The following is a 24,202-nucleotide window of genomic DNA, read 5'->3' on the forward strand; positions in this document are numbered from 1 at the left end:
GGGATTACTTTGACTTCTGAGGCAGAATTAATAAACAAAGGGAAGACTAGTTGGGGAGACCGTGGAGCTGACCCTTGTGTGTACTGAGGAGCTGCTGAGTGAGCGCACCTGGTGGAAGGAGCCTGTGCTCTGGTGAACACAGCAAATGTGAAATCAGGAATCTTCCAGGTAATGCGGGGAGCATTTCAATAGGGGCAGGCTGTGGGAGCATATGAGAGGGCCTTCAACCCGACCAGGTGGATCAGATGAGTTTTAGGGGAGCCTAGCTACGCAGCACTTTGGGGGGAAATCAACACTGCAGTGGAAAGTATCTCGAATGCAGTCTCCAAGAGGGCAGGGTAAAGCTGGAGAGGGATGAGGGAAGCGGACTACAGCCCAATGGGGATGACTGCTTTGAAAGATCCAGCGGCCTCTTCCAGGCCCTCCCGTGGCCAGCTCAGCCTGAGAACAGGTCTGGATGACAGCTCCTGGCAGCCCTGCGTGGGGATCCCAGCTCTGGGAATTATGCTGCCTTTAATCCTCATTTACTTCCCTAAGAGGATCACAGGATCAGCTGTTGTGATAGCCCTAATCTAGCAGGGCTTGGCACTCAGACAGGGCATCAGAGGCAGCTGGCCAGTCCTCAGCAGTCCCTTCCCACGGTCTTCCTCAGCCTCTGGGGCTCAAGGAGAGTGTTGTCTCACCTGGAAAAGCCTAATGCATGTTTCCCCGCACTGCAGCCCCAACACATGCTAGCAGATACAGCGCAAAGAGTTGGAGGTAAGGGTGGCTGAATAGGAGACCCCAACTCAGCTCCAGGTTGAAATCCTACTGAGCCCTCTGACCACGGTTCCTTTATCACCTAGTACCTGACCTTTCATGTCTGCAGAACTCTGTTCAAACGCAGACAAACCCAAATTTCCTTCGTTCCTTCCCCTTGGCATCTGCCAAGAGACCTGGACCAAAGATGAAGGGAGAAAGAAATCCTGACCACAGGGCCAGTGATCCTTACAAAGCAGTAATTTCTCATTTCTGCTTCAATGATCTCATGCCCATAATTACAATTGGGCTTGGGAAGCAGAGCCCTGGAGAACTGATCCAAATCCAAAAACACGTTACACGGAAGCCAGACCTATAAGGATGGGACTGAGTTGAAGGCCAATCATTGATTCATAAGAAGAAAAATAACCACCATGGGAACGGACAAGTGAACTCTACTCCTGTTAGCCTCTTCTCTCCAGGAACTTGGAAGCCACATTATGATCAGAAGATTCCTATGGAGAATGGACTAAGCAAAGGTAGAGAATCAGAGAAGTATAGTTTCATGATAGCAGAGCTGGGACAGCCATTCACATGCCTTCACCTGGCACAAGGCTGTTCTAGTCACAGGGACTAGAAACACAGGTCCTCAGACAAGACAATGTTCTTTGGATGGCCCTGGCTCAACCATCCCCTAACTCTCAATTTCAATAATAATGGCATGGAGCACAGGATAGAATGCTTGCCTAGCAGGCACAAGGCCCTGGGTTCCACCCTTAGCACGGTAGTGATGATGATGACAGCTAACAGCCATGAACACCAGGTTTGCCCCTAAGTGCTTCATAATCCCTCAGCTTAGTTTCACAGCTCCATATAGAAGATACTATTGTTCCCATTCCCTTTTTCTAGATGGGGAAATTAAGGAAAGTGAATAAACAATGTTCCTAAGGTTACATGGTCAGAGGTAGAGCCACAATTTAAACCACAGCCAGAGCTCTTAAGCCACTAAGCTCAACGGCCTCCCATTTCCCCAGAGGTCCTGTCACCTTTAGTGGAGACATTCCTTCATAGGCTGTATCAATGTGATCCTCAGGCTGCAACTCACAATGTAATCCCTGGACTCCTTTCAGCAGAGTTCTAGGTGCCTCTCCACCGATCTGCAAGGGGGAGCAGCAGAACTAGAAGCTCTGGAGCCGACCATGGTGGTGCACACCTGCAATCCCAGCATTCAGATTGTTGTGAGTTCCAAGCCAGCTTGGGCTACACAGTGAGTTCAAGGCCAGCCTGAACTACATACTGTTTAAAAAAAAAAAAAAAGACCCAGGTCTGGGGATTTAGCTCAGTGGTTTCCTCGCCTGCTGCGCAAGCAAGAACAAGGACCCAAGTTCGATCCTCAGTACCAAAAAAAAAAAAAGACCTGGAAGCTCTGAAGCCAGAGGCACCCTTACTTCACTACTGCTGCACGAGGGGAGCAGAGGGGAACAGATACTGGCAGCGCTCTGACGATCCCCCCTCAGAGACCAGTTAGCAATTTTTGTATGTCCCTATGTTTAGGTGTGTTTTCACCTAACAGTTTACACCTGTGACTTTTCAAGTTGAATCCCCCTCAGGGAAAATTTGCCTGGCTTCTTCCCTATCCCTGTTCCCATTTCTCACCAATTTCTCCTGGGAGCTTTTACCTAACAAATGGCTTAGATATGAATTCTCACCTCAGAATTTGCTTCTGGGGAACCCAACTCAGACAAGGACCCACAGGAGAGATTGCTAAATTCAGCTCACCACCTTTGTTGCTATTGCTGTGGGGACTGAACCCATGGCCTGGTGCAAGCTAAGCAAGTGCTCTACCACTGAGCTACACACTCAGTCCTTTAAAATTTTTTCATTTATTTTTGCTAAACTGAGGGTTGAATTCAAGGATTTGCACATGCTAGGCAAGCGCTCTGTCACTGAGCTACATCCCCAGCCCTTAAAAAATTTTTTTTCAGACAAGATCTTGCTTGGGGATTGAATCCAGGGCCTGTGCACGGAGCTACATTCCCAGCCTTTTTATCTTAAAATTTTGAGTCTTCCCAAAGTGCTAGCATTATAGGTGTGCATCACCATGCCTGGATATCTAGACTGACCTTGAATTTCCCATCTTCTTGCCTCAGCCTCTTAAATAGTTTGGATTACAGGCATGTGCCACCACATCTGGCTTGCCACTTCTTTTTGTAATAAAGTTGTATTGGGATAGCTATTCTTACTCACTTACATATTGGATATATATATCCAATACAGAAGCAAAACTGAGTAGCTGTGACAGAGACCAAAGAGCCTAAAATATGTACCATCTGGCCCTGTTCAGTGAAGTTTACAGCCTGTCATGGTGGCTACTCAGGAGGCTGAGGCAGGAGGACCACAAGTATGAGGCTAGCCAGGGCAACTTAGTGAGACCCTGTCTCAAAATTTTAAAAGGCTCATTGTATAGCTCAGTGGTAAAGCACTCCTAGGTTGTTCAATCCCTAGTACCAGAAAAAAAGCAAAGGAAATAGTTTACAGACCCCCAACCTGGAGTAAGCCTCTTAATAGTTATCATTCACCTTTAGGGACTGTCATAAGGAGTAAGTAAGAAAGGGCCCAGCACATTCCCTGGCCCCTACCAGGTGCTCCACTTCTGTATGTTGAGGGGAAATGTAACATAGGGTCCTCCCAAGATGTAGTTACTGTTCCTAGATCTGGGAGATCCTTTCTGGAAGGCTTTTTTTCCCTTTTGAGGTTTAGAATTTTCATCCTTCTGATCTAGAAAAGGATTCTTTTTGGGAAAGCAGATTTTAAGGCAGTGTTACTTTGCCGACTACCAGCATGAAAATCAACTGTGGCACTTGTTGAAAACAGATTCCTGGAACACCTCTTAGACCAATCCTGGAATTAGAATCTCAGGGTGGGGTCCGGCTCTACAGGTGATTCTGATGGGCAGTAAAGCAGTTAAGCTTGAAAAACAAAGCCCTATGGTAAATCTGTAAAGAAATGCAATAGTTTACAATCACAAAATTCAAGAAACTGTTTATCTCTGGGGGAGGGGCTGGGGGGAACCACACCAAAAACGTTAAATGTACAAGACGCTTATTTTGCCAGTCATTCTGAAGATTCATGCACATCCAGTCTTCTTAAAAATCGGATATTTAAGTCTTTTGTTTGTTTTGTGGCACTGCAGTGAACCCCGGGCCTCACACATGCTAGCCAAGCACTCTACCACTTAGCTACATCCCCAGCCCTTTTTATTTTGAAGTAGGGACTCACTGAGTTGATCAGGCTGGCCTGGAACTCATAATCATTCTGCCTCATCCTGCTAAGGAGCTGGGATTACAGGCATATGCCACCACACCTGGCTTGTATTCGGGGTTTTTTTTTTTTTTTTTTTTTTTTTTTTTGGTACCTGGGATTGAACTCAGGTCTTTGTGCTTGTGAGCCAGGCGGCGGCACCACTGAGCTAAATCCCTGGCCCTAGTATTCATTTTTTTTAAGGCAAAGAAAATAAGGGAAAGAAATTTAAGTATTATGGGCAAGATTACAGAGCCAGTATCAGCTGAGCCAAGATTCCAACATAATTAGCTGCGTCCAGAGTCCAAGTTCTTAAGCACTAGATTATTCCTTTCTAATTCTAGTAATGTTCTATTTCACAAACTGAATATATTTAATAGATATTATATATAATGTTCTTTTTATGTGTATCAAATATTTCATTTAAATATAAGATTTTAGAGCTGGGGGTGGTGGCACACACCTGTGATCCCAGGACTCCTCTTGCTGAAGCAGGAGAATCACCGCGAGTTCGAGGCCAGCTTAGGCTATATAGTGAGTTCAAGGCCAACCTAAACTACATAGCGAGACCCTGTCTCCAAAAATAATTATACATACATACATACATAACAGCTTTACACAGAGCAAAATAAAAACTGTGACTGGAAAGAAACCCGTGGCTCACTCAAACGTCACTAAGCGCCTCCGAGGCAGACAGGCAGACGGTGGGAGAGCCCGAGGCAGGCAGCCGGACCTCAGATCGCACCTCCCGCCTTCAGTCCTTTGGGAAATCACACCAACCTCGGCTGCAGCTCCCCTCCGACCTCAGAGGGCGCTGTTCTCACTCTCACTTCGCGCGCCTCAGGACTAAGTTTCAGCCCAGGGCTCGAAAGAGTGCAAACTCCCTCTAAGTGACAGCGGCTCCAGGAGCCCCCTGGCGTGAACACAAAAGCGGTGGGCGACGTGCTCGAGGTGCCTGCAGTCCCATTTCTACAAGCGGAAAGCTCACCGCGATTCACGGCGTGTACTGTTAGGCGGCCCATTAGCCCTGAGACCGACTCGGTGCTTAGTCCTGCGGGGCCAGGGCCACCTCCCCAGTCTGGAGCAGGTCCTAGTCACCCCCACGCTCGGCTCCTAGGACTGTCCTCCTCCTGGTTGCCCCAGCGAATATGATTGGACTCTGAAGGCTATGGATCCTGGCTCGGGCGTCCAGGAAGAGGGGCGAACTGACTGGGGGAAACCGCGGGGCCGTCCGGCAGGCGCCCCGAGCCGGGCAGCGCCGGGACTACCCACCTAGCACCAGGATACGGTCCTCGGGCCGCAGCTCCGGCTCCAGGAGGGCACGGAAGGAGGAGAAGTTCCCGAACCACTCGTAGGGGGCGGAGTCGGCCGCGCCTCGGTAGCGCTGGTCCCAGTACTGGACCTCGCAGTACTCGAAGTTCCGCTCGGGCAACGCCGGCGAGGGAGAGGGGCAACCGGGAGAGGCCATACTCGCTGCAGCCTCCGGAGCCCGGCCCAGTAGCCAATCGAGAGCGCCGGAGGCGGGACCCTGGGGGCCCCGCCCACCTCTCGCGGTTGCTCAACACAAACACGTGGAACTTCCGTCTGGTGCCGGGCGCTCTTTGGAGAATCCTCCGGTTGGAAAGCCGAATCGGATCCTGAAGGCCCTGGCTGCCCAGTCACCTCGGAGGGCCACGCCTGGTGTCAGACTCACTCAGGCTCATCACTGCGACCTCTCGTGTTTCAGTTTCAACGGCTCCGCCCATTAAGCCTGAAAAGTAACTGGAGACTCACTTTTAATCAAGTCGTCTCTGATCTCCAGGAAGGCTCTGAAAGGAGGCGGGAGAGGTGCAGACAGGTGCTTTGCCCTCCAGTACAAACTCGAGTTTTTCCTGCACAGGCAAAGTGGAAATGAGCCTGGAATGCAGGAGGCAGGACTTGCTTTTCTGGGCAGACGTTCATCCTGTATTAGCGCCTGTGTGCCCGGCTGGGTATATACTGAGGAGTAAAACTTTGCTCCTGCTCTTACGGAGAGTGTAAACCACTGGAGAGATGTGGAAGAAATAATTTTAGTGGAGTAAGAACTGATTTGGGTCCCTCACCAGCAGCGCTTGGCTTGGTGAAACCTACCCCGCAGGGAGCGGAACCTAAGTGCCGAAAGGTTGAGTTTCCGGGGTGGTGGGCCCACTAGAGCGGCGCACTGTCAAGATGGCGGCTGGGCAGCGGAAACGCGGCCGGGCTGGTTCCGCGGCCCCGCAGGCCGGATTCTACAAACAATGGCTACAGCGCGCCTGGCAAGATCGGTGCCTACTGCTGCGGGAGCCGCGCTACACGCTGCAGGTGGCCTCCTGCCTCTGCCTGGCGGAGGTGGGCATCACCTTCTGGGTCATTCACAGGGTGGCATGTGAGTGCGCCGAACGGGAGAGGAGGTGAGGGAGGGAGATCAGACCCCTGATCCAAACTGGGATCCGGACTCGAAACTCCAAACTTGACTTCAAAGACCCTCGTTTGTCATTTTCAGACTTAAATTCCTTACTGGAGCCCCCAGCCTGTTCCGCAGAAAATGCGATCTTAATCCCGCCCCCATAAGGAAGGGGTCGACCCTAGAGTTTGACTTTCTGCCTTGACCATTCAGCCTGCCAGGCTAAGAAAGCAAACCAGCCTGGAAATCATTTCTGGGGTAGAATTAATTTACTGCTGCTCCTGTTTGTCTTTGTGTCTTTGGACACGTCACTTCCCTTTCCAGATCTCAATTTTCTCACCCATTTGATTCTGAGGTCCAGAAAGTAGCTTCACAACGATGGCATTTTGTGCCCTCTTGAGTCCATTAGGCATTATAGGTGGCTCCTTTCAACACTAAATCTAAACAGTGGGTTTAAGGCACTGGCTTCCTGGCTAAAGACAATTCAGTCAACACATATTTATTGAGCACTTATATGCCTAATGTGCTAGGTACCAGAGGTGTTAAGAGAGATGAATGTGGCCCAAACAAAGATAAACTAGCAGGCACCTCCGGTGCACCATACTGTGATAGTAGAGACAAGATGAACACAGGAGGTCCAAACCTGAGGAATCAGGGAAAGTTTCATAGTGATCCCTTGAAAGGTGGGTATGAACTAGCCAAGTGAGGAAAGAAAGAAAAGGGGAGGGGAAGAACCCCCAACAAAGGGGTGTCAAAAAAGATATCCTTGGAGGGCTGGGGATTTAGCTCAGTGGTTCCACCGGCCCCGAAAGCACAAGGACCTGAGTTCAATCCCTGGTACAAAAAAAAAAAACCAACAAAAAAAATATCCTTGGCCAGGGATGTAGCTCATTGGAGCCATGCCTGCCTGGCAAGTGCAAGGTCCTGAGTTTGATTCCTGGTATCAAAAAAGCCTATCCAGGCATCGTGGTGATCTCAGTGCTCCTAGAAGGATTGCTGTGAGTTTGAGGCTAATCTGGGCTACAGAGTGACTTCAAGGCCAACCTGAACTACATAGCAAGACCCTGTCTCAAAAAAAAAAAAAACAAAAACCCAAGTTCGATCCCCGGTACCAAAAAACAAACAAACAAACAAAGGAAAAAACAGCTGGAATGTAGAAAACTGACAATAGTAGTTTGAAACTGAGATGAAATTGCAGAAATTGAGATCAGATTTTGAAGAGATATAAAAGCCTTAAGGAGATAACATGGTATTTCAGAACTTGGGAGCCCTAACTGCAAAGCTTAGCTCACTGATCTTAAGCTACTCAATTAACTTTTAAGCTACCTAATTAACTTTTAGCCCCCTCTTGTAGAAATGGCCGTGATGGAGATTGATCTTTATCTTCAGAGTTTTAGGGAATCATTAAAGGGTTTTAAACAGAGAAACTTGATCATGATTTATATTGTAGGAAACTCTCCAATGCAAGGTGGAAAATAGACTGTAGTGGGGTGAAGGTGGAAGCCCATAAACCTAATTAGGAGAATACTGTCGGGCTACAGATTATGTTAGATCCAAAATGGAGTACATGGAACCTAGCAGAGAAAGATGAGCTGGTAGAGATAGTTAGGATGAATAGGCAAGACTTGTTGACTAAGGGTCAGAAATGAGAAAGATATATCAAAGATGTTACTTAGGGCCGGGCATTTAGCTCAGTGGTTTTGCCGCCTGCTACGCAAGCGCAAGGACCCGAGTTCAATCCCTGGTACCAAAAAGAAAAAGAAAAAAAAAATGTTACTTAGATTTGTGACCCAGTCAGCTAGGAGGTTGGCGGTGCTATTCCTAGAACCCAGGAAGGACAGCACATTGGGAATAGGAGGAAAGATTGTGAGTTCAATTATAGACACCCTGAGTTTAAGATACCAGGGTTTCCCAAGGGAATGACAAAGGGTGGTGTTAGAACCCCTGGGAATGGGCTGAACTCTTGTGCTTTGGTGTTCTGGGGACATAGGTGTGAGGGCAGGCAGTTTCTGGACTGAAAAGTAATGAGATTATCTTACCTTCTTCCAGACACAGAGATTGACTGGAAGGCCTACATGGCCCAGGTAGAAGGCGTCATTAATGGCACATATGACTATACACAGCTGCAGGGTGACACTGGACCACTTGTGTGAGTGGGGATAGAAGATTCCGGGAGGGTATGAAGGCCTGGCTAGGTACCAGACTGCTTGCCTTCCCTAGGCTCACATTCCCTGTCGTCTTCCAGCTACCCTGCTGGCTTTGTGTACATCTTCATGGGGCTGTACTATGCCACTGGCCGGGGCACTGACATTCGCATGGCCCAGAACATCTTTGCTGTGCTCTACCTGGCCACATTGCTGCTTGTTTTCTTGATCTACCACCAAACCTGCAAGGTGAGTCCATGCTGCCAGGACCAGAAGCCCCCAACCCGTGAGGATGGCCCAGGGGGATGGCTCAGGTTTGGGGAGCTGACCTTGTTTTCACTGTGCCTACCACTCAGGTGCCGCCCTTTGTCTTTTTCTTCATGTGCCTCACCTCTTACCGTGTCCACTCCATCTTTGTGCTGCGGCTCTTCAACGATCCTGTGGCCATGGCTCTGCTCTTCCTCAGCATCAACCTGTTCCTGGCCCAGCGCTGGGGCTGGGGCTGCTGCTTTTTCAGGTCAGCACCCTCCCTTCTGGCCCCTCCTCTTACTTTTTGCAACAGAGAGAGTAAGGGAGTGGTTACCCACAAGCTAAGTGCAGGACAGCATCCGTGGTTGGACTTAGCCCTTGTACACTTGAAATCCACATTCAGTCTGGGTGCAGGAACTAGATGTCTGGCCCTGCCCAGCCTGCTCCCTCAGCAGCTCCAAGTATGGGCCCATCCGCTGCTTGCTGGCAGGTGACGGTCGGTATAGCTGCAGGCCAGGGACACAGGCCTGGAGCTTGCCTCGACCCCTCCTCCCCATGCTCCCTGCAGCCTGGCAGTCTCTGTGAAGATGAATGTGCTGCTCTTTGCCCCTGGGTTGCTGTTCCTTCTCCTCACGAAGTTCGGCTTCCATAGTGCCCTCCCCAAGCTGGGCATCTGTGCTGGCCTTCAGGTACCCCTCTTTGCCCTTCCCCCTACTGGTGAAGGGGAGCCCACTCATCTGGCCTCCTTCCATCATTGAGGTTTCCTCAAAGCCGAGAGGTAGGATTTTGGAGTTGATTCTGAGCTGGCAGCCACCATGTCTGTTTTAGCTTTCATAACCCTAAAATAGAGCTATGGAACTAGCGGCTTCAGGCTTTAGCTATGCCTGTGGGTGACTTGGGGAGCCCAAGCCTCAGAGCCTTGTTCTTCCCTTCCTCCTCAGCTTCTCAGCTTGGGCGCTGGCATGAGGTGGCCGTGGGGAGGGGCTTTCTTGGTATTCTTGGTGGGAACTGGGGTCCCTCTGAAGGTCCCATCCTGCCCCTGCTCCCCTCAGTGATCGGCACGAGGCTGGGGCAAGCCTTGGCAGCCCTGCTGACATCACAACCCCCTCAGGTGGTGCTGGGGCTGCCCTTCCTCCTGGAGAACCCCATTGGCTACCTGTCTCGCTCCTTTGACCTCGGCCGCCAGTTTCTCTTCCGGTGGACAGTGAACTGGCGCTTCCTCCCGGAGGCGCTCTTCCTGCATCGCGCCTTCCACCTGGCACTGCTGGCTGCCCACCTCACCCTGCTCTTGCTGTTTGCCCTCTGCAGGTGGCACAGGTGAGAAGGGGACAGTAGGGTGAGCAGAGGTGGAGAGAGGAATAAAGAGCCTGGGCTGTGGGGCTACTTGGAGGGGATGTTAAGCTCCTGGGGATGAGGGTGGGTTTGGCCCGTGATGGGGGCTTAATAAATGTCCAGCTTGCTTCCCCCCAGGATGGGAGAAAGTATCCTGTCGCTGCTGAAGGACCCCTCCAAAAGGAAGGTCCCACCCCGGCCCCTCACACCCAATCATATCCTTTAAATCATGGAAAGGTAAGTCCTGTGCTCCAGGTGTCCAGTGCTGTCAGCCTCCAGTGACTGGTGCCCTGGGCCGGGAAGAAGAGCCCGTCTGCAGAGCTCTTCTTCTGCAGCACCGTGCCCAGCACTGCATCTGGAAGCGCGTTTTACTCTGAATTCTGAATGCCGAGCTGTGTAGCCAGCTGTGGTGGCACACGCCTATAATCCCAGCTCTTGGGAGGATGAGGCAGGAGGATAGAAATTTGAGCTATCTAGCAAGTTCCGGGCCACCCTGGACTACATAGACTCTCTCAATGAATGAATACAGGGGACCCTTGACTTAGGAACTCAATTTGTTCCCAGGGGCTGGTTGTAACAAGTTGCTCAATTGCCTTCAGAGTCTCTCTGCTGTATAATTTTAGGCTACACCTTCTTCCAGGCAGATCTCAGTGTCCCTAGGGAGACACTGACCCAGGATTTTTCAATTAACCCCACATAGGACAGGATGCTGTTGTGTTCCTTCCAGACTCTTTAAGGGTTAAGTCTGTATCTGAGACCATCTGGGAACACAAGTGGCTGGCATTCAGGTCATAACTCAAGACTTTGGTCCTTAAGTTAAAATTAAAATTCTGGTTACAACCCAGGTTGTTCGTATGTCAGGCTGGTCCTAACGCAGGGGTCCACCCTACATACCTATATATGTACAGAGCAGTATAAAGAATTGAGCTATAGCATGTGAGTGCTCACACGCTAGCCTAAGATTTCCATTCACTTAACATTGGAAGCACATGGGAGACCCTGAGATAGGGAGGTTCTCTTATGTGCACTTTGTAGATGGCAAAGTCAAGGCTTGAAGAGGCTGAGGTACCAGCGTCACGCAGCTCCTAAGTGAGGGATTTGCTCTCCCCAGGCCTTATGGTCCAGTGCACTTAGCTCGCCCACATAGAGGAGGGCCAGAGCCAGGGAAGTTCTGACCCCCAAACTTCTGCCCCCTATTTTGGGGCCCCTCTGCCCCCAACTCCTGCCCTTTTGGTTCCTGCCCTTGGCCTTGACCGTCACCTACAGATTGTGTCTACCCTCTTCACCTCCAACTTCATCGGCATCTGCTTCAGCCGCTCCCTCCACTACCAGTTCTACGTCTGGTACTTCCACACACTGCCCTACCTCCTGTGGGCCACACCTGCGGGCTGGCTCACACACCTGCTCAGGTATAGCGGGGATGTGTAGGCGTGAGGAGCCAGAGGGCCCTGGCCCTGGACCTGGACAGCGCTGAATGGAGCATTTCTCATCTCCAGGTTGCTGGTGCTCGGGCTCATTGAGCTCTCCTGGAACACGTACCCCGCCACGTCCTGCAGCTCTGCCGCCCTGCACGCCTGCCATGCCATCATCCTGCTGCAGCTCTGGCTGGGGCCGCAGCCTTTCCCCAAGAGCGGCCGGCAGGGCAGGAAGGCCCACTGAGACCAGGGGATGGGCTCTGGGCCCTTCTCCATAAACCTTGCCATATGCCCCTTTGTGCAGCCTGCATGGGGCAGGGGTGGATGGTGCCTGGCCCAGCTGTGAGGGGGACCCGGCTGATAAAGAACTTGGCACTCTGGGAGGCCAAGGCAGAAGGATCACAAGTTCAAGCCCATCCTGGGTAACTTAGTGACTTAGGCCCTGTGGCAAAATAAAAAGGGCCAGGACGTAGCTCAGAATGAAGACCTGGGGTTCCCCTCCAGTGCTGTGAAAGCTAAATTAGGATAAAGCCTCACTTGGGGGATTGGTCATAAGAGGCACTTTATTGCATAGGATTTGGGGACCGTGGCTCTCTCCCCTTCCACTGCAGCAGGAGCTCGGAGCATGGGGGAGAGAAGAGGGAGAGAGCACAGGGAGGCACTTTTCGTGGGGGCCAGGGGGTTGCAGGGAGGAATGAGGTGGTGGAGGACCGGCTGCCACCAGCAGCCTTGCCCAGCACCGAGGGGCGGCCCTCACATGTTCGCAGGGCTGTAGCACAGCAGGTGGAGCTGGAGGTTCTGGTCCCAGTGGCGCAGCAGCAGGAAGAGCCCGCGGGCAGCGGCCTTGAGGGCAGCCAGGTCGAGGCCATCGGGCAGGTGCTGAGCCTGCAGCCAGCAGTCGGCCTTGGCCGCCGTCAGTTCCCACTCGCAGAAGGCGGCGGCGCAGCGGTGCTCCAGCCACGCGAGCGCCACGGCCGTGGCCCAGCTGCGGCCTCGCAGGTCGGCACCGTCCGCCCCGTCCGAGGCCTCGGTGTCGGAGCCCCGGCCGCTGTCCGCCTGCCCCTGACCCTCGGAGCCCGAGCTGGGGGTCGGGCTGCAGGAGGCCGTGGCGCCGTCGCCCTGGCCCACCCCGGGGCCCAGGAGCGCCCAGGGAGATGAGCCCGAAGCGGGGCTGAGGCTGGCGCGGTGCGCGGCGAAGGGCGAGGCGCGGTACAGGCGCTCCTTCGGGATGCGCACCGCGGCGCAGAAGGGCGCGTCCAGGCGGAAGCAGCCCAGCGCCTCCTGCAGCCGCACCTGAGGAGAGAGGAGGTGGGGGGAGAAGGCCGGGACGGTGCCCTGGCTGGCGTCGCCACCCTCCCTCCGCCTCCCGAGTCCTCACCAGGGCCAGGTAGTCGTGGTCACTGCCCTCGCTGTTGCCCTCACTGGCCGGCCCTGCGTCCGGGCTGCAGAGTCTGCGGCGGCGGCCCAGGCTGAGCCAGGAAGGAGGCTGGGGGAGCGGGCGGTGAGGACCTCCTGCGGGGGCCGTGGGGTCCCCCAGAGCTGCCCTGCAGTTGTCATTGTGGTCCAGGTGCTGGGCACCTGCAGAGAGCCTCTCTGAAGTCCTGTGGCGGGGCCAGCCCGGTGGGGCCTTACCCTTTCCCGCCTGGGTGATACCTTCAGAGGGCTCTGCCGTGGGCAGAGCAGCTGCGTCTAGTCGGCCCTCAGAGGCAGAAGACGCAGCCGGGGGCTCTGCTGGTTCTGCAGGGAACGTGACAGCTTTGTGTGGTGGATAGGCAGTGAGGTGACAGGCCCTCCTGAGAGTTCACAGGAGGGGAGGGAACCCTACCTGAGCTCCGAACCTGCAGAGCCTCCGGCAGCACCTCCCTGGTGGCAGCGTCCACAGCTACTGGGCAGGTGAAGCAGGATGGGGCCAAGCTGACCTTGCTCGTCTGAAGGGCTCGGAGCAGGGACCTCCTCGCATGGCCTATGAATCAAGAAGCCTGTGCTGAGCACCCACCCTCCATGGGGCTGCTGAAAATATCAAGGTGACCCCAAGCTTCTCCCTCCGTGCACTTGTGAACAGTGTGGTACCATCTCAGCCCCAAACCAGCTCAGACTCCCTCACTTCGACAAGAAGTGGTCGGGCTGGGCACTCAGCCTGTAATAGGGTAGGAGCCCCTGGCCTCGGGAAGGCAAGTGTCTGGGCTCCACTCAGGAACATTGCCTGCTTCCTTTCCTCCACTCTTCCGTGCTGTCCCACAGAACTTCCTGTGCTGTGGAAATGTTCTGTGTCTGCATGGTCCATGTGACTAGTGGGTACTTCAAGTGTGGCTAGTGCAACTCAGGGACTGAAATTGTGTGTGTGTGTGTGTGCGCGCGCGAGTGCTGTACTGGGGTTGAACCCAGGACCTTGCACTGAGCTACATCCCCATGCCCAGCTTCCCAGCCCTTTTTTATTTTTTGAGATAAGGTCTCACTAAAATTGCCCAGGCTGGGCTCAACCTTGTGATCCTCCTGCCTCAGCCTCCCTAGAAGCTGGGAGCACGTGTTGATCACCATGCCTGGCTGGATTTCTTATCAGTGTGATGAGCCATCTCAAATCATTTGTGAACAAAATCGGGAACAGACAGTGACCCTTGGCCTGTCCCACGCCCCGGGGCCTGACTCCGCCCACCAGCAACTCACCCCGCTCAGCCGCACTCTCTGCCCCTCCTCGGAGAGCCAGCTGTTCGTTGTCCCGAACCACAGAGGCTGCCGTCAGGCGGTGGAATGCTTGGTCCCAAGCAGCCTCTCTCCCAGGGGGCGATGGAGGCCTTGAGCCATCCCTGAGCCCCCACAGTGTCTCCAGCCCAACACCCACCTCCCAGCACATGGGCTGCTCCCCACACAGGCCCCGGATCACCACATGGCAGTGGGGGGCCTGGGGCGGCAGTGGCTCAGCTGGAGGGGCCGGCTCCTCCCTGGGGGGCACCGCTGTGAACGAGAAGGGTGGCTCCATCCACATGTCCCAGTCCATGGTGCCTGGGGAAAGCAGGTTTCCTGGTGAGAGAAGACGGCTGGGGTGAGGGCGATGTGCAGCCCCAGGCACCAAGGTCCTTGGTGTCAGGGAAGCCACCTCCCCATCCAGCCTTACCTGAGTCATCCAGGCCCTGACCCAGCTGTTGGCCTGGCTTTAGGACAGCCCCATCCAGCACTGCGCCCAGAGAGGGGTGCCGAGGTTGGCCGGGCACTGGGTTTGCCCAGCCTGGCGGGGATGAGAGACTTCGGCCAACCAGAGCAGCTCTGTGCTGCCGGCCCAGCACCTCAGCACTCAGGGCTCCTGCCTGCTTGGGAGAGGTGGGGCCACTGGTCAAGGAACGCAGAGCTTCCTGTCTCTGTCCACCGTGCATAGCTGGCTACGTGCTCCTGTAAGCTCACCCACTCCCTCTCCCACTTAAAGTTGGTGCTTTCGTCTATGTTTTCCTTATGTCTTCTCCTTCTTTACCTAGCTACGTCTACTTATTCTTCCAGATGTGACTCTTAGTCTCCTGACTCCCTCTGGACAGTTGCCACTCTGGCTCTGCGCTCCTGTGATGGAACCATGTCCTGTGTTCCTCACTGGCTGTTGCGTGTTGTTATTATAGATGTATCCATCTATCTCCTAGCTAGACTTAATCATCAGCCTCACACCACGTGCAGCACGTGGCAGGTGGTAAATACATTTTGCTGGCTACTTGATGGATAAATGTGGGCCGAGTCTTCTCACCTTCAATGAAGCCTGTGGGGGTGCAGGCAGCGGGCAGGACTGGGAGCCCACAGGTTCCCCCCAGGCCAGGCTGCGGCAGCCCTGCTGAGAAGGGGGATCCAGGGGGAAGGTGCCCTCCGGGGAGCCAGGGCCCTGGGAGCCTGGGGACTCACTGCTCCCAGTGGAGCCTGGCCCTGGCTCGGGGCTGGCAGAGCAGTGGGTGAGGACGTACTGCTCCTGGATATATGAGGACTGGAAGATGCGGCGCCATATGGCCGTGTTGGAGGAGGGATTGGGTCCCGGGTCTGTGACCGGGTCCGTCAGAGCATCCGTACCTGTTGGGCAGAGAAGAATGGGCCCCGGCCCTGTCCCCTCCCCCCACCCTCTCTGTCCCAGCCCCACACATCCGCTGGGTGCTCACTCTGCTCTGAGTCCCTGGCACCCCATGGGCTGGACAGCTCTGCGGACACAGTGCCCGTTCCTAGTGGCTCTGAGGTGCCAGTCAGCTCAGTGCCAGGGCTGATGACAGATGGCACCTCCTCTGGGGATGGGAACACAGAGCCACCAAAGCTCTGCCAGCCAGGCTCTTGCCCCTAAGAGAAATAGCACGGAGAAAAAAATCGATGGTAGCTATACACTGCCTCTTTCCAAACAGGATCTAACAGTGGAAGTAATGAAGCTAATAAACTGGAAGCGAAAGACGGCTACTAGGGGAGGAGGAAACAGACATGTTAGCATGGGTTAGCAGAACTGCTGCACAGCTGAGCTTTGGGCTTGGTCTTGAGCTTCCTGGAAGCCAGGTAATAAAAAGGCAAACAATCTATTATATGGTTCTCATAATAAAAAAGGAAGAAGGGCCCGGGGATTTAGCTCAGTGGTGCTGTTGCCTGCCTTGAAAACACAAGGTCCTGAGTTCAATCCCTGGTACCAAAAATAAATAAATAAGGAAGAACCATCCTTGGTTCTTCTAGGTAAATGCAGCTTTTCATTTAGAAAGAAAAGAATTCTCCAATTCCTGCTATGTGTGACATAGCCTGCGAAGGGCACTAGAGCCGTGAACTCTGGTTACAGCAACCGATGACAAGCCTCATTTACGCGGGAGGAAAAGAGCTCCGTCCGAGAGGTTACGTGACTTGGGTTGTCAGAGGTAGAGCCAGGGCCGGAGACTGCATCTCCGTGAAGACCACCCGTCTCTGTCCTGAGCGTAGCAGGGGTGTATCCGTCGGCATAAGCCACTGTGTGAGAGTGAGCAACCCTTTTGACAAAAGCATCACAGCGAGTGCTGGAGCTGTTTGGTGGCTGTGAGCTTCAGTGAGAAACAAGGCAACGCCTTACAGGACAGCTCCCTGCAGACCCAAGGAGAGGGGTGGGATGTATCACCCCGGGGGTCCAAGTGCAAGTCTGTGGAGCCCTAGATGCCAACAGAGGAGTCCCGTGAGAGAGGCAGGGGGAGAGGAGGGCTCTGAAGCCCCCGCCCAGACGTACCCCCAGAGGCCGGGTCCGGAAGCCATCCGTCCTGAAGAGTGAGCAGTAGCCGAGCAGCTGGTCCCCAGGGTAGAGGGCCGGGATCTCCCTCGGGGTCAGCAGGGCCTCCACGGCATCAGGCACGAACCAGTCCACAGAGATGTCACTGAGAGCGGGCTCCAGCGCCTTCCGCAGAGCCTGCACCAGCTTCGGGGAGCAGCCAGAGGGGGGACACAGACATCGGGGTGTCACAGCCAGACGGGGCAAACAAGGTGCTCTTCTCTGATGGCGTCTGCCCAGCCCTGGACTGATAGGGAATAGGGTCGGGCTGGGATCAAGACAAAGAAGGCTCTGGGAGTCTGAGGCAGGAGGATCACAAGTTTAAGACCAGTCTGGGCAACTTAGTGAGACCCTCTGCCAAAAATAAAAGCCAGGTTGGACACACAGCTCAGAGCAAAGACCCTGGGTTCAGGTCCCAGGGAGGGGGGCGGGAGTAAAGCAGGGTGAGGGTGCTTGGTTCTCGGGGCTTGGTCTGTTCCTGGCCTGAGCTTTGTGCTGTGGATGGGACAAGACTTCTGAGGACGAGATTCATTTCCTAAGATCTGGGCACCCTACTCAGGTAGGGTGCCCAGAGCCCCTGCCCAATGGGGCTCCATGACTTGCGAGGACTTCCAGAGCAGAGCACTGGGCCCAGCTCACTCACCATGGGCTGCAGCCTCTCCCCGGGCCGCAGAAAGTGGGCCCTGCCCCTGCTGAGCACCGCCAGCCCCTGGAGCAGCTGACGGCAGCCGGATCCCAGCCCGAAGGAGAAGCACCTGATGAGGAGGGCAAGCAGCTGTGACCTTCAGTAGCGCTCCGCTCCAGAGGGCTCAGTCCTGGGCACTGGCTCTGCCCATTCCGTACCTGGCTGCCCCCCGGTGCCACCTCATGAGCTCCAGGGCTTGGTGGGTGGTGGCAGCCCCAGGCGAGGCAGCAGTGAGCAGGAACAGCTGCCGAGGGTGAGCCCTGTGCTGAGGCTGCCCCAAGGCCCAGTCGAGTGCAGCCAGGACATCTGGGGGACCCCATGCCACCTGCAGGGCCTCAATGTTCTCACAGATGAGCTGCACGGTGTCCTGGACAGAGGCGCACAGGCTGGGCAGGGCTGTGCTGAGTTGGCCCCACGGGGTCCCCAACCCACATCACACTCACATTGCTGCAGGCCCGGCTCTCGGGGAAGAGAGGTTGCACGGAGGTCCCAAACGTGGTCAGGTTGACAAGGGTCTGAGATGGGAGGGACTTCACAGCCAGCACAATGGCATCCTGGAGAGGCGGAGAGAGGACGGCCGATTGCTCACCAGCTCCGGGCCAAGATAAAATGAGGGCTGGCCGAGGTCACCCAGGGGAGGCACTGCCTGTGAGGGATGAGTGTGCAGGACCCTGGTGCCAGGGACAGTGTGGGCAGGAGATGGAGGGGGAGATGAATCAGACTCCGAGACTGGGTTGCCAGTGCAACTCTGGCTCTTGGAATCTGGAAGCGACACACGTGTGAGTGTATGACAAAAGCAAGGCTGATTGTGTGCGTGCAAAGATGATGTCTGAAGCAGCAAGGAGAATGGCCGCTGGAGGCCGCCCCCGGCTCCCCTGTGACCCACCGCCCCCAGCCCACGGCCGCCCCCAGGGAGCCCTGGCCTTGTGAGCTGCGCTGCTGCCATCCAGGAGGAAGAGAAGCTCCCGAGTCACTGTGTCCAGGCGCCCAGGGCTGGAGCTGAGGTCTGGGCAGAAGCTCAGCACCAGCACAGGGTTCAGCAGGATGTCCTTGTGGAAGCGGCGCTGCAGGAACCACACCTGGCGGGGAGCCTGCGTCAGCCCAGGGGTACTTAGTGGAGCCCTGTCCAGGCCGGCAGGGGGACCTGGGCCTGGGGGGCTTTCTGTCCACTTCTCCCAGAAGGGCAGCTTTGCAGTGATCTGGATGAAGGCTGTGGGAGGCTGCCCCCTGCTTGTGTCCAACCACACCCTACCAGTCACTGGGGGAAGCTCACGAAGTCCCCCATGACAGTACCCCTCTGGCCTCTGCCATGGGCCGGGGTGGCAGCCAGGAGAGGTCTTGCTGAGAGAAGAGGCCCTGCCCCAGCCCAACACGAGCCCGTGCCTCACACAACACACCTGCCGGTCCCCGGCGCTGTCCTGTCGCTGTCGCTGCAGCCTCTGGAAATCCCGGCGGGCCCTCACCTGGGCTTCGTATTCTTCAGCGCTCTGGCTGCCGGCCTCCAGCATCAAGTGTGGCTGGTGGGGCTCTGAGAGGAGGGCGACACAGCTCTGTCAGGAAAACCCCCTCCTCTGCCTGGAGCCGTATCCCCAGCCCTTCTTTCTTAAATATGGAAACAGGGTCTCCCCAAGTTTGCTAAGTTGCTCAAGGTGGGCTTGGACTTGTGATCCTCCCGCCTCAGCCTCCCAGAGTGCTGGCAGTACGGGCGTTTGCCCCTGTAGGTCCAGGCTCTGTGCACCACGGGCCGTCCTCACTGAGGACTCGGCCTGTCCGGCCTGGGGCCCTGAAATCTGCATTTGCAAACTCTTCCTTTCCACTGTGTGGCCCAGGCTCTTACCGCTGGGGTGCAGCAGGATCTCCAAGGACCGGTCACATCGGTGGCCCTCGGCCAGTGTGACACAGATGGTGGCAGCAGAGCTGGCGTGGGGGGGGGCGTCTGCCCGCAGGGCATGTGAGGGGCTCTCCAGGCCTGAGGGACAGAGAGGCAGAGAGGGGTGACGGTCACCTCAGCCCAGGACAGCAGCAAGAGCACCAACAGCACCTCCTGGAGGCCCGCGTCTGAGGACTGGGGCTGATAGCAACTCAGATGGGTGAGGGCGGCTCTGCTCTCCTGGGCTGGGACCTGCATTTCCAGCTCTGTTCTGGGCTGGTTGCTGAGTTACACATCAACCAATTAGCGCCCTCCGCTACCTCTTGCACCAAGAAAATCCTTTTCACCCTGTGGACTGGTCCATTCTAAGTGTCTGTCCTGCCACGGGGAGGATATATACACAAATAAATCACACTGATAAAAGTGTGTGTGTAGAAGTGGCCAGGGTGCTCCCAGCTTTAAGACTTCAGCCTTCACTCAGTCCCTGTCTTCCTTTTGTCCTGTGCTCCATCTCTGAGCCTGGCATTCTTTTCCAGGCTGATGCCCCAGCCAGGCCCACCTGCCAGCAGGCACGGTCCAGTCACCAGCATCTCGAAGGAGAAGGTGTAGGGGGCAGGGCATCGGGCAGGGCCTGAGAACACGTCTGTGGGGGCCGCTGGCTCCTCCCGGGGCAGCCCTTCCTCCTGAGGGCTGCCCACACCAAAGCAGCTGGTGGGGCTGGAAGGGAGCATGAGGAAGGGTCACCCCCAAGCCCCCAGCCCCAGAGGCCCAGTGGCCCCCCACCCCCTCCCCCTGTCCAGCCCCTGGGGCATCCTGCTGAGCCCCCCTCACCCGCACTAGACCTACAGAAGCCAAGGAAGGGACGAAGAGAATCACCATAGGCCCAACCTGTCGTCACAGAGCCCCGGAGGCCTGGGGGGCCCTGGTGGGTCTGGTGGGACCAGTGGGGTGAGCACGCAGGGCAGAGCCACGTGCAGCACCCCATCGGGCCTGGAGGGGAGCTCCCGGCTGCTGCTCAGGGTCACTGTCATGGTGCCGGCGGGGGCGATAAGGCCCGTGGGCAGCACCAGCGTGGACCGGGCCTGGGCCAGATCCAAGACAAGGTGACCTGTGATGAGTGAGACAGGGAATCAGAGGGGACTGGCGGAAGACAGAATGAGGAGCAGGCACCGAGTTGGGGGACTTCGCATGGCTGGCAGGACACTGGGGATGCAGCGTGGAGACAGATGTGAAACGGATGGTGGGTGAGGTGGGGTGATGCTAGACGGCACCAGCTGTCACCAGCTGGGAGAGGGGTGGTGACCCCGCTCCCAGGGAGGCATGGAGAAGGGGACAGACCCATCCCCAAGTGCTGGGGGGCCACAGCCTCTGCTCTCCTCCCCTGCCTGCCCTTTCAGGCTCAGCCTTCTGGGTACCGTCATCCTAAAAGACGCCCCCTGTGGACGGACCTGTCCCTCTGGCCCGGGACTGGCTACGCTGGCCCGGGACTGGCTACGCTCACAAATTCCCATCTCATGAACATCAATGGCTCCCCAGGGCCCACCAGGGCGGCTCCAGAGGTTTCTACCTGGGAGGAGGGCAGGGGCAGTGATCTGCTTGGAAGCAGGCTGGAGGGTGTAAAACCTCTGCATGGAACATCTGCATACCAGGCACCCATTTTATTCAGATCACAGGTTCATTTGAGGAGTGGCAAGTCCATCTGGCCCTAGCCCACCTTTCTAGCCCTACACTACCTCACCTCCCCACAAGAGGCATTTGTTCATCCTTTTAAGAACCACTTGCTGAATAAAAGAAGGGAAGAAAATGAAAGAAAAGGAAAGAAGTACAGTAAGAAGGAAAGGGGCTTCCATCCCGGCCAGCAGAGGCCCATACAGTGGAGAGAATACTGCATCAGGCTGTGAAGCTCAGCTTTGTTATTTCTAATTGTGTCCTTTGGCAACCTTCTCAGGAGAATCAGTTTCTCCATCCATAAAATGGGGAACGTGATAACTATACATCAGAGCCTGTGGTGAGCAGTAAGTGGCAGAATGTATACAAAGCATCCAGTGTATAAATACATAAATAGGTTTGTATTATTCTCCTCACCAAAGGGGGAAGGGGAACAACCCACATGACACACCTGTCCCAGTAGGTGACAGCAGAGCCAGGGCTTTGCAAAGGGTAAATCACCATACCCATGAGGTGCCGGGCGGCTACCCAGTATGACCTCCTCACAAACCTCTGCTCCCCTCCACCAGTCCCAGGCTGGCTCCTCCTCCTTAGGGAACATCCCTGAACCCAGAGCCCCCTTTGCCTCTAACCACCTGCCAACTCTCAAGACACTGGATTCTGTCCCTCTTCTCACCCGGATGGTAAATGGCATGGGCAGGAATCAATGAAATGAGTGAAGAAATGAAGGAATGAAGTGCAAGCCACAGAACCCAGCGCAGGCCTCAGCATCGGTCTCCATCCCCACTGGGCCCCTCTGTGCCGGGCTCTGCGTGAGGAGCTGGGACTTGGAGGTGACCAAGCTCTGTCCTGAGCTCAGGAGCTAACGCTTCAGAGGGGGAAGCAGCCATGCGGACGGGCGACAAGGACTCTCCCTAGAAAGTGCTGTAATGAGGTGGCCCAAAAAGGCCGGGGAGCAAGGGAACATGCATTAATTATTTGTGGCAGAGTAAGGGAGGCTTTCCAAGGAGTGACATCTGAGTGCATCTTAAAACGTGCTCGTGAGGAGAGAAGGGAAGACAGAGTGGGGAGGTCAGTGAGTGAGGGCCAGGGTTGCACTGCCCCAGGGGGAGTGGAGCCTCCAGGACTACAGGGTGAGGGGCAGGAGGCAGCTCTGGGGGCAGGGCTGCTCCGCCCGGGCAGTAAGGGCCTCAGGCCCAGCAAGCTTGGCACTGCGGGGCCACATCCCCCAGACCCCGGAGTCCACCGGGGTAAGGGTGCGGCTGCGTGGATGAGAACACGGTGCGGAGGAGCGGGAGGGCGGGAGCCGAGCGGGCGGGGCGGGGCCCCGGCCTGGCCCCACTCACCCTGCGCGCAGCGACGGGGCGTGGACGCCCCCGACCCGGGGCCCAGCGCGCGGCAGCAGGCGGCCTGCGAGCGGCGCCGGCTCTGCAGCTGGAAGGACACGCGCCGTCCGGCCGCCTCGGCCTCGAAGCCCGACACCACTTCGGCCTCGGCGAGCGGGTACACGAAGACGCCTGCCGGAGGGAGGCAGGGCTGGATGCGGGCCGGCGGCCGGGGGCGGCGGAGGGCTCCCCCCGCCCGCGCCCGTGCCGGGCCTCACCGTCCACCGGCTGCGGCTGCGGGTTGCGGTAGGTGAGCCGCGCCCGCAGGCTGAGGCAGGGGCCGTTGGCACAGGCCCGGACCCAGGAGTCCGTGAGGGGCAGCGGCGTCCAGCTGGAGGGGCAGTAGAGGCCGGGCATGGTGCCCGGCGCGGGGCGCGGCCTGCAGGGGGCGCGGGCCGAGCGGGACCCGGGCGGGCAGGTGGCGGGGCAGAGGCGGGACGGGCGCCCTCGCGCGTTGCCTGGGACCCCGGAGGCCGAGAGTTAATGATTAACCCGGCCGCGGGCGCCTGAGAGTCCGGCCCCCGGGTCCCTGGGGTGGGGGAGCCACAGCTGCTTGTCACTCGCCCCCGTACCTGGCGGCCCCCGGGGTTCCCCGCGGCTCCCCGCGGCTGCCAGCTGTCGGAAGATGCGCGGGTGGGGAGCAGGCTTTAAAGGGCCAGCATCTTCCCGGCGGCCCGGCCGGAGAGGGATGTGCAGCGGGAAGCACCGCGGGCTTTATCCTGCGGTCTGGGGAGGGAGGGCAGGGTTGGGGGTGGAAAAGAGGGGCGCTTTGGGAGCCCTGGCCCGGAGAGGCGTCCGAGCACGGGAGTCCCCGCCACCAGATCTCAAGTCGCCGCCGTCTGCACCCGGGTCTCGGGGTCGTCCCCCTCCCTGCGCGCACGCCGGCCTCACCGCCGCTGCTCCGCGGAGTCCCAGGCGTTGCGACCGTACCCGGTGGGTGGCCCCGCACCTGCGGGGCGCTGGCTCGGGACTCCGCCCCGGTGGCTGCGAGTCCGGCAAGGGGCGTCTGGACTGCCGAGGTCCCTCCCCGCCCCGCCCCGCCCCGCCTGCAGCCGGGCTGTCCCCCCCTCCCCCTCCTCCCCTCCCCCCCCCTCCTCCGCATGGAGCTGCGGGGGCCGGGGGCCACACCGCACTGCAGGGACCCAGGCCTCCGCGGCCCCACCCTTTCGGTCCCTGGGGAGCCTGCAAGTCCAGCCCTGCAGCGACCCCAGCCTGGCACCTGCCCACTTTCCCTTCGCTGCAGTGAGTCTCGCTGCAGCCGGAAGCAGCCAGCCTGGCGGCCGCCGCAGCACCACCCCCTACTTTTGGACCGTGGCTGTGGCCGCCCGGCTTCTGCTGTTCCGAGGCTTTGAGAGCGAAGGGTCCAGCTAAGGGGTGCAGACTGTCCCTGTCACAGCAGTGTCGTCCCCCCACCCCCAATCACTGCATCGCCCCGGGAGAAACAGTCCTGCTTGCGGGCAGAGTCTTCCCGCGTGGGACAGCGTCCCCTGCAGCACCCTAGCCTCGTCTGTGAGACCTCTCCCGGGAGCCCCGTGGGAGGCGGGCGGGTGTCTGGAGGTCCTTCCACGGGCCAGGCCCCGATTCTGCAGAGGCCTTGAAGGGGCTGAGGTTGGGCCGGCCCGTGGGGAGCCCCTGCGTTCCCACCCTGCCCATTAACGCTGTGGTTCCACATTGGCCCCCCCCGGGGGGGGCGAGTCTGCGTGAGCACCTGAGCCCTTAACCCCAAGCTCCTGCGTGCTCTAACCACTTAGCATGACAGCGACTGGTTGCCCTTTCCCCAAAAAGCTT

At 56.9% G+C, this 24,202-nt stretch overlaps 3 protein-coding genes across 17 annotated transcripts in view; 1 reads left to right on the forward strand and 2 right to left on the reverse strand.

Moving 5' to 3' along the window:
• Ece2 (endothelin converting enzyme 2) overlaps nucleotides 1-5,555 on the reverse strand; it is a 34,965-nt gene extending 29,410 nt beyond the window's left edge. The window contains exon 1 of one of the 2 annotated variants that reach the window (XM_087186788.1): nucleotides 5,311-5,545. In XM_087186788.1, coding sequence (XP_087042914.1) covers nucleotides 5,311-5,506 — 196 coding nt within the window. In that variant the 5' untranslated portion in view covers nucleotides 5,507-5,545. Of the gene's footprint in view, nucleotides 1-5,310 lie in introns of both variants that reach the window. The other variant, XM_004834892.4, reaches the window with a different exon arrangement.
• A 123-nt stretch (nucleotides 5,556-5,678) lies between these two features.
• On the forward strand, nucleotides 5,679-12,124 carry Alg3 (ALG3 alpha-1,3- mannosyltransferase). Of its 3 annotated transcripts, none has more exons than XM_087186803.1 (9): nucleotides 5,679-6,421; nucleotides 8,489-8,588; nucleotides 8,685-8,832; nucleotides 8,940-9,100; nucleotides 9,401-9,521; nucleotides 9,944-10,149; nucleotides 10,288-10,378; nucleotides 11,428-11,573; nucleotides 11,661-12,124. In XM_087186803.1, the coding sequence occupies exons 1-9, from the start codon at nucleotides 6,226-6,228 to the stop codon at nucleotides 11,821-11,823; spliced, it is 1,332 nt and encodes a 443-aa protein (XP_087042929.1). In that variant the 5' UTR covers nucleotides 5,679-6,225; the 3' UTR covers nucleotides 11,824-12,124. The 3 variants fall into 3 exon arrangements, with proteins under 3 accessions (XP_087042929.1, XP_087042931.1, XP_087042930.1); XM_087186805.1 differs by having other exon boundaries at nucleotides 5,685-6,384; XM_087186804.1 differs by having other exon boundaries at nucleotides 5,694-6,421; nucleotides 10,303-10,378.
• Nucleotides 12,100-23,928, reverse strand: Vwa5b2 (von Willebrand factor A domain containing 5B2). Of its 12 annotated transcripts, none has more exons than XM_087186783.1 (20): nucleotides 23,306-23,455; nucleotides 22,633-23,140; nucleotides 22,376-22,546; nucleotides 20,250-20,469; nucleotides 19,921-20,078; nucleotides 19,329-19,460; nucleotides 18,889-19,019; nucleotides 18,415-18,570; nucleotides 17,935-18,045; nucleotides 17,650-17,858; nucleotides 17,450-17,561; nucleotides 16,768-16,953; nucleotides 15,704-15,875; nucleotides 15,304-15,617; nucleotides 14,692-14,881; nucleotides 14,244-14,597; nucleotides 13,405-13,542; nucleotides 13,233-13,316; nucleotides 12,958-13,157; nucleotides 12,117-12,872 (listed from the first exon to the last, which is right to left on the reverse strand). In XM_087186783.1, the coding sequence occupies exons 2-20, from the start codon at nucleotides 22,769-22,771 to the stop codon at nucleotides 12,333-12,335; spliced, it is 3,717 nt and encodes a 1,238-aa protein (XP_087042909.1). In that variant the 5' UTR covers nucleotides 22,772-23,140; nucleotides 23,306-23,455; the 3' UTR covers nucleotides 12,117-12,332. The 12 variants fall into 12 exon arrangements, with proteins under 12 accessions (XP_087042903.1, XP_087042900.1, XP_087042901.1 ...); XM_087186782.1 differs by having other exon boundaries at nucleotides 20,238-20,469; XM_087186777.1 differs by having other exon boundaries at nucleotides 12,100-13,157; nucleotides 20,238-20,469.
• Between the last annotated feature and the right edge of the window lie 274 nt (nucleotides 23,929-24,202).

The sequence above is a fragment of the Heterocephalus glaber genome, unplaced genomic scaffold, assembly GCF_053883595.1.
Source record: "Heterocephalus glaber isolate CG9 unplaced genomic scaffold, H.glaber_assembly_v1.0 deba00001504, whole genome shotgun sequence".
In the NCBI taxonomy this organism is placed as follows: Eukaryota; Metazoa; Chordata; class Mammalia; order Rodentia; family Bathyergidae; genus Heterocephalus; species Heterocephalus glaber.

Excerpts from the sequence above, each read along its gene's own strand:
- Vwa5b2 (XM_087186774.1), bottom strand. The coding sequence starts at position 22,771 with ATGCCCGGCCTCTACTGCCCCTCCAGCTGGACGCCGCTGCCCCTCACG. Across the intron at positions 20,079-20,237 it reads GACGACAGGTTGGGCCTATG|CCCCACCAGCTGCTTTGGTG; the intron begins GTGATTCTCTTC and ends GCTCCCTTCCAG. Across the intron at positions 13,317-13,404 it reads TCTGCAGGTTCGGAGCTCAG|AACCAGCAGAGCCCCCGGCT; the intron begins GTAGGGTTCCCT and ends CGTTCCCTGCAG.
- Alg3 (XM_087186803.1), top strand. The coding sequence starts at position 6,226 with ATGGCGGCTGGGCAGCGGAAACGCGGCCGGGCTGGTTCCGCGGCCCCG. Across the intron at positions 6,422-8,488 it reads GGTCATTCACAGGGTGGCAT|ACACAGAGATTGACTGGAAG; the intron begins GTGAGTGCGCCG and ends ACCTTCTTCCAG. Across the intron at positions 10,150-10,287 it reads GCCCTCTGCAGGTGGCACAG|CTTGCTTCCCCCCAGGATGG; the intron begins GTGAGAAGGGGA and ends ATAAATGTCCAG.